At 36.5% G+C, this 8,104-nt stretch overlaps 1 protein-coding gene across 1 annotated transcript; it reads right to left on the bottom strand.

Moving 5' to 3' along the window:
* Positions 1–314: 314 nt before the first annotated feature.
* On the bottom strand, positions 315–7,875 carry EMB2656 (ARM repeat superfamily protein). Its single transcript, XM_020360048.3, has 12 exons — positions 7,429–7,875; positions 7,016–7,219; positions 6,328–6,473; positions 5,502–5,770; positions 5,009–5,106; positions 4,220–4,367; positions 3,696–4,135; positions 2,747–3,261; positions 2,604–2,664; positions 2,219–2,497; positions 1,319–1,580; positions 315–966 (listed from the first exon to the last, which is right to left on the bottom strand). Exons 1-12 carry the CDS (start codon positions 7,807–7,809, stop codon positions 656–658), a joined length of 3,114 nt encoding a protein of 1,037 aa, XP_020215637.1. The 5' UTR covers positions 7,810–7,875; the 3' UTR covers positions 315–655.
* Between the last annotated feature and the right edge of the window lie 229 nt (positions 7,876–8,104).

Raw genomic sequence — 8,104 nt, 5'->3', positions numbered from 1 at the left:
TTTAATTTTTAATTCTTAAAACTATATATTGAATAATTCTTAATTTCAAATGTCTATAAACAATTTTCTTTTTGACAATATAAAGAATATATTGTTTTCACCGATCAATGTATAAATATACAAAATAAACATATTCCTCGCTCATAAAAGTGACTTTCACACTAATGCGTTATTCATATGAATATAGATGTAGGGAGAAAATCTATTTACAATCAAACTTTGTAATTTAAATATCACCTGTAATAAGACCAATCAACATTAGTATTTATTTTCTAGCTGAAAGAACATGAGTATAGAAATCAAGCACGAAATAGTAGTACAGAATTGCTTAAGCAATAGATTGAAACTACTACCAACACATGATATCATACAACAATAACTCTCGATAAAGGCGCTCCAAGATTTAAAAAATAAAATAAAATAAAATAACAACAACAACGGAATCGCTAGTAATTGCTAAACACAAAAAAATTCATTCACTCCAATTCCTTGCGATACTATTACAGATATACACTGACTTACGATCAAATTCAAGCTGAACTACTGATGCGCTCTTTTGTACAGAATCTGCAATCTATGTTTACAAACAATACAACATGATGTTGACGAAGTAAAGAACATTAGATGCACCATGTTAAGTACGTACTAGATCGTACTAATCGGATGCATCAGAATCTTCAGATGTCACATCAGAATCTTCTTCTAGGTCTTCCATTTCATTAATTTTGAGCGTTCGACAGGCAGAGGACATCTTGGTCATTGCTGCCGTTTTGCTTGCTCTCTGTGTGCGACTTTTTACAGTATTATGAGTAGCAGGAACCACAGAAGGTGAACCTTCATCAGAACTATCTTCCTCAATCCTTACCCTTCTCCTAGAACGTGCGGGCTTGGCTGGGGGTGCAACTGGTGTTTGTGGCATTGAAACAGAAGCATCCAAATCAAGGTCGCATTCAAGTTCCAATTTCCCTTCAATAGATAAGATGAAAAGGAACGTGTTAGCAATAAAAAAGGTTTTAAAGGAGGCTAAAAAATACGACTAAAACAGCTTAGCACAATGAGAAGTATATCAAAAATTAAAATTTGCTTGCTACTAACGCATTTCTTTTTCAAGATATTGATCAAAAGCTAGTTGGTTCATTTGCTTGATTGAACAAACCCCTATTTCCCCCACGACATCATCATCAAAGTTTATAATAATAAAATCAAATAGAATCAGATATCAGTATCAAAGCCCGATCACCATACGAGGTTTTTGACAGTTCAAAAATTAAGTCTGTTTTTTCAATTCTAACAACTCGAGAGAAAAATAAACAATTACCCAAAATAAGATTTACTTCTTCTTGCAACAATTCCTGATCTGGCTGCCCATCTATTGTCATGAGACGATCAGCCATGCGTTTCAATTCTTTAACAAGATCCTTCTCTGTGGACACACATTCAATCACACGATGTAAAAGCCTCCTCATAAATTTTATTGGCCCTTGTTCTGATTTCCGAAACTGAAGCAAAACAAGCACTCTGCATAAAGCCGACACATATGCCTTCTCAGCAGCTGTCTTCTTAGATTGAAAGCTTGCCACCTTAATGAATTAGAGGGTAAGAAGCGAAAAGAAAAAAAAAACTATCATTAAATAAATTTGAATCATGCAATTCAACTATCTGATACAAAGCATGTACATCATTTCATTAATTAATAATTTTTCCTTCAATAGATAACAATAAATTACTTTGGCAATAGACTTGAAGTAACATCCACCAACTTAGGCAATATTGGTGGCAATCGGATGTCAAGCATCAATGAGCACACAGTTTAAACCAACGATCGCATTATTTCGATATAAATCATACAGTGCTGATTTCTTGTAGCTCACGTTAGAGCTCTACTATAAGTGTCGCTTTTAGAACTTTGTTCAGAAAGGTAGACGAAACTCCAAGGTTAGACAAAGAACAATGCTCGTTATTTTAATTTTAAGACGTTCTGTTCCACATCCAATGATCCAATCCAACATCCACTGACGTTTATCCACTAAGAACGAATTTTACAAATAGTTTCTATATCAAATATAGAACGTAGCAAATAAAGAAGAATACCAAGGACAACCATTATCGATTCGTACTGAGGTGAAGCTTTAATATATTATGTCAATTACCAAGTAACAAAAAATCAAGTATTAACAACTAGCATATCTTAAATAACTGCAAATTTGTGGACCGTTACCTCTGCGGCTATGCGTAGTGCAAGCCCCTCTTCACAACATTCAAATGGAACTTCAGCAGAACTGTCTATGACTTGTGGATGTTCCGTGCTACTATCTTCACAATCTGGTTGAGTCTCTTTAGTGTACAAGGGAATCTGCACCATCTGCAGCATAAAACGGGAAGCTTGAACAGCACGCTTACGCATCTGAGACACCATAAAAGGAGAACCCGCAGAATTGCCAAAAATTCCGGGCCACATTGAACGCATTACTGGAATGAAACTCTTCGTTAAGCTCCTCTGTAGTTATAGAAATAAAACAATTAAGGCGTTATCTATAACATTCAAATAAAGTAAATACAAAATAAGGTGGACAAAGAAACACACAGAAAATAGTTATGCTTGCCTTATGATTGGCTGAGAGACATGGGTAAAGCTCAAAGAAAACAGATAAGCATTGCTTCAACCTGGCCGACAAATAAAATATGAATGAGCTGCTGCTAGTGCAGTGCAAAAATAGTACAAACATTTGGCGGGGAGGTGGGTCACCTGTGTAGATGTTCCGACACATCACTAAAATACAAGTAAATGAGTTTTGATAAAAGAACATGATGCAAAGAAACCGGTATGCTTGGGTAGTTGTCACTTAAAAGAAGAATTTTAGCAAAGCCCTCCCCAAGTATAGCATGAACGCACTCATCTTCGTTGCTAGGTAAAGGACTCGCCATATCATCATTTTCAAAACCGCTAAATAAGATATCAAGCGTCTCAATATCTAAATCCCCTTCTGAATCAGAAAAGTTCACAGGTGAAAAAGTCGTCTTTTCGTTGTTCATTTGGCATGGAATATTGAGCTTTAACGCCTTGTCAATTTCTTGAGGTCCATGCCACATCACAAGATCAATTAAAGCTTTACAAGACTCTATACTGATTGAATGCGGCCCCTTCATATATGAAATTCTCAGTTGTTTCAAAAGTTCGGCACTTGGTTTTCTTTCCAAAAGTCCAAAAAGGCCAAGGCATCTGACAGCAATCCTCTGCACATCCAAGTGAGATTGTTTCGCCTGCGCATTTCATTTCCCACACCAGTAAACAATTAGTGATCAATGCCCTCAAATATGTACCTGTAAGGGCTGATTTAGCCTTCATAAAACCATTTTCTTAATAATAATTGTTTTTCTATTTCATGTCAACATCAAATATTATTATGACAATTCACCTAGCCATAAGGAACCAAAATTTAGGAATGACATCAATAAATGAGGCATACATTATTCAACACGGAATAATTCATAAATTTATGTTATAGCTATGAATCACATTTTACTAAATTTTGGCACCATTTTAGTTCTTTTAGAAGATTGGTCAACTTCCTCAACAAATTTTTGATGATGAAAGAATCAATTCCTGTCGTGATAAATATGCTAAAATTTATTAATAATAAAATTAAAGATAACTAAAAGCCTAAAATCAATAAGGAGGTGCAATAATTTTTTACCCCAGGAAGTAATAAAGATTGGAGTAGCTCATCAGGTTCAATAGCCTTGCCCTGAAGAAAGCGCAGCGATTTCGTATTTTTGAGAAAAAGACCAGTAAGAGAGAGACTGTGCATCCACTGCACATAATTTGCTGTTCTCTCCCTGCAAGGTTGGGCGAGCTCTTCTATGATTGCAAGAACAACTTCTTCAAATTCACCAGCAGTGGCATGAACTTTCCTTGCTAAACTTGCTACGGCTTCAGCCCATTCATTGTCTCCACCAAAACTTAATCCATCTCCAAGAACAACTATATTTCCCTCATTATCATCCTCGTGCTCAGGAGGCTTGCACATAAGCTCATGCAGAAATGCACCAGCGGCCTTTCTATTTGAAACATCAGAAAAGTCAAACATAGCACCAAGCAAAAGCAGCTGCCGTGATGCAAACCGATGATTTGCTCCTGAAGAGATTATGTTAGCACAGTTAAGCAAATATTAAACGGTCTTGGGATGTATCAGCACCATCCATAAAAACGTATACTAACCGGCATTAGTATGAGCTCTGACCAATTCTATATATTCACCAACTGTTGCAGGAAGAATTTTTTCTAGAAGGTCATTTTTATCTGATGCTTCTGCTGCATATACTTCAGCTTCAGTGCCCATTGTGGCCGCAGCATCAGAGCCTTTGGCCTATTTGGGGCAAAAATCTTAATCCTTAGTGCTTTGAAAACAAATGATCTCTAATAATTGTAAATTAGGTTCAAAAAAGTATGATAAACACATGATGAAACTAGTAAGTTAGAATTTTGACAAAAAGAGAGGCATTCTGATTTATAATTTCTTACTAAATGCACTGACATGCTAACACGTGCACTGATATGCTGGCAGACTGTAGAACTATAAATGCAGAGAGCTTCACTCACATTAGAGATGAAAACTTAGTCATTTCTCCTAGGGGAAATAAGAAAGAATAAGCAAATCATGTAAAAACCAGTGAAAATGCAACCTTATCACTTTACAGATATATTTAAAAAGTTTTTTCTTGGAATAGGATCGGATAAGGTGTCAGGAAGTCTTCAAGATGATCTCAATAAAAATACACTATAAAGATTAACTCTCTGAAGTCAGGACAAACTTCCTATTAGTATTTCAGAATATGGTCACATTGTCACAAGATAGACAAGTGACTTGATATCAGCTTGCTCTAATTTTCTATTTAGCCACTAATGTATAATAAACAAAGTGAGATAAAACATGTCTCAACTACTTTCTTAGGTTTCACTTAATGTGACAAATCAATGAGAAAATTGGATATAGTCATTTTAACTCACATGTGCTTCTGACTGTAAATGCTTGCAAACAGTCCTCCAATAAAGAGAAACCTCTGCTTCCATTAGCTGAATTCTTGGTGGGCAATGAACCAAGTCCCCTACAATTAGAATGAGAAACAATAAAGTACTCTACACAACAGCCAGACAGGTTTATCCTGATTTCTACCTAGAAATAATTGGTTAACTTCTAATAATAGCATTCAAGAAACGAGATTACAGGAGGCAATAAAATAGCTGAAGATGTTAAAGTACAAGATGATGCAGGGATAGAGTCTCGCAGCCATCTATAAATCTCTTTGCCTTCTGAACTCGTGCTTATGAAATAGTTAGATGTCAAATATACAAAATTTAGTTCAGTATTTTGCATGACAACAAACATGATATATCAACCTAGAATTTTATATTGGTTTTGAAAGATTTAGTCAAGCAACATGTAACAACACTTAAAGATAAAACAAATAAAAACAAATTAAACTTTGAAAGCTTCGCTAACCTTCTGTCCTGTCACCATTTGATAATATGTACTGCTGGATACTTGCACCATTCTGCAGCTTTACTAAACCAGCTTTAAGAAGTGCCTCCATGACAGACTCGCTCACTGATTCATAGGTTTCAACATCAAGATACTTCAGAAGTTCTAAAGGATCACCATTACAACACTTAATAAGCCACTCATCTTTCAATAGTTTAAAACATTCCTTAGAGACAGCAACAGATCGATCAGCAAGTCCTCTGCGAAGAATTACTGTCCTAAGTTTAATGCTACAGAAACCAGGCAAATAAAGAGAAATTGGTTAGACAAGTATACTTAAGTAAATTAATAGTGGTAAAAATTAAAATGACTGAAGAGATTGCAATAATAATAGTAGGATATCTACCTTTGGCCACTGTAACTATAGGATGCGATAACGTTACATAATATTCAAATTTATATTAAAAATCGAAATCTTCACATTTGTTTTTAAAAAGGGGGACAAAGACAAACTATACCGATTACAATTTATTATATATGAAAGGTTAGAAAAGAGGACAAACATAGATGACAAGTATGAGTATTTGTACAATGGAAGAAATGATAGAGAATTTGAGATTTTCTCACTTGTAGTGTGCATGTTAGAAAGTGACCGTAAACACTAACGAGAAAATATGTGGAGTGATTTACACTTGTTCACATTTTAATATCCATTATTTATGTGCCTTGCATTTGAAGTGAAAAAATCCTGCACAGGATGATCCAAATCCTAGGGACGGTCGAAACTAGTAGACACAATGTGAGACGATAGACATAAAATTATTATTTCACTACACGTGCCATTTACCTTAAGCTTTGAAGAGGAAATTTATTAGCTAGAACACAGTAAGCTGCTTTGCGTACAGATTCACTCACATCCAAGGTACAATCAATGATAACTTGAGAAGTTGCACTAGAAGGAGGCAAAGATAACACAATCATCTTACGAACATCCTGCACATCATTTCAAAATTAATGACAGTAAAACTGCATCTCAGCATTGACATGTAGTATTAAGATGCGCTCGGGTAATCGTTAAATGTTCAGTCCAGATATTTTCCATTGAAAGACAATAATACATAAGATTCGAGACCCCATAATTAGATTAAGAGGAAAAACACGTTCAAGAAACTAAGCATACGGTTTAGGTACAAATCCAAAGATATATATCCCTTTCAGTCAAATATTTTAAGTAACAGGAAACCAAAATTTAATGTACCCAAATAACCATAAGGTGCAGGGAAGTCTCTGAAATAACTCAGCGACCATGGTCATGTTACAACACAATCAAAGACATGCTAACATGAGAAGTTAATGACCAACAGAATGAAATGCTTTCGTCTCAAACCCTCAGAACAGCTTGCACCTAATCTAACATTAACAACCTACTAAAAACCCTAAACACGAAACAGGGAAACTGAACAATCATCAGGGGAAACAGAAAGAAAAAAAAAACAAAACAATAAACATTCACATTATCCAATTGGTACACTCACCGCATTCTGTTCCAGAGGAAGCATCTCGAGGAACAAATCAAGGATGTCACTATTCACAGAGTCGTTCACAAAACGCGAAAGCGCTCTAACCGCAAAAGTACGCACCACAGGAATCTTGTCTCGCACCCTCACCATCATCCACTCTATCACCTCATCCCATAGGTCACTGCTCACTTCAGCGTCATCTGGAAGCCGCAATATTATCTACAATTCAACGAATCGAATAAATTAACTGTACTTTCCATTATCAGGTTACACTCACATCTCCAGTGTAATTGTTAACCATTAAATTATATGCGTTTTTCACTTCAGTTGCTAATTATGTAAAAATATACTAACATTAATATATTTTTTTTAATATTTAGCAAAAACAGAGGTTAAATATTTGGTTGGAAATCGAGAGAGTAGGTTACCTCGGAGACGATCTGGCAGGCGCGGTACCTGGCGGTTTTGTTGGATGCGGCGGCGGCTACGAGGAGGAACTTGAGGAAGTGGTCGAGGAATTCGTCGGCGGCGGTGACGGCGGCGAAGGTGGAGACGAAGGAGACGACGCGGTCGGCGGAGGCGAGGCGCCTTTGGAAATCGAAGAGAGGAGTCAGGATTTTGGAGAAGGCGGAGAAGAAGAGGGAAGGGGAAGGGGATTTGGATCGGAGGAGTGAGAGCTCCTTGAGCTTTCGGTTGTGCGTGGCGTAGGAACTTCGAGCCTCGTCCAGAATCGCGGCGATTTTCAGCATCAATCGCTTCGCTTCCTCTGCGTCGTTCTCCTCCATGGCTTTCGCCTCTGGGATGGCCATGGTGAAGATGATTGGAAATGAAGTTTCAACTCTGAATTCAGCAGAATCTCAAACGTCGCCTTTTGATTTTGAATTTAAGCGGGAGTTAGAGTTTTGGTTGTTTTGGGCCTCAATTATTTATTATGGGCCGTCGCGCCTGACACTCCCCTTAAGGCCCTGACGCTTTTTCTACATATCATGGACAGAAATAATAAAACATACAATACCCATCTATCCGAAATTCTGAATTATATAGATTATATTTCACTATCTTGTAATTTTAGTTAGTTAGTTTCTAATATAATACTTACCTGTG

Source organism: Cajanus cajan, chromosome 3 (genome assembly GCF_000230855.2).
Source record: "Cajanus cajan strain Asha chromosome 3, NIPB_CcT2T_4, whole genome shotgun sequence".
Taxonomy (NCBI): Eukaryota; Viridiplantae; Streptophyta; class Magnoliopsida; order Fabales; family Fabaceae; genus Cajanus; species Cajanus cajan.
Note: the sequence above shows the minus strand (reverse complement) of the source record. Positions and strands in the feature narration are given on the sequence as shown.

Bases quoted from the DNA above. Each gene is read 5' to 3' on its own strand.
- EMB2656 (XM_020360048.3), bottom strand. From the start codon at position 7,809: ATGGCCATCCCAGAGGCGAAAGCCATGGAGGAGAACGACGCAGAGGAA. The intron at 7,220-7,428 runs GTAACCTACTCT...GTTGAATTGTAG, and splicing joins CCTGCCAGATCGTCTCCGAG to ATAATATTGCGGCTTCCAGA. The intron at 5,107-5,501 runs GTTAGCGAAGCT...TTCTAATTGTAG, and splicing joins AAATGGTGACAGGACAGAAG to GGGACTTGGTTCATTGCCCA.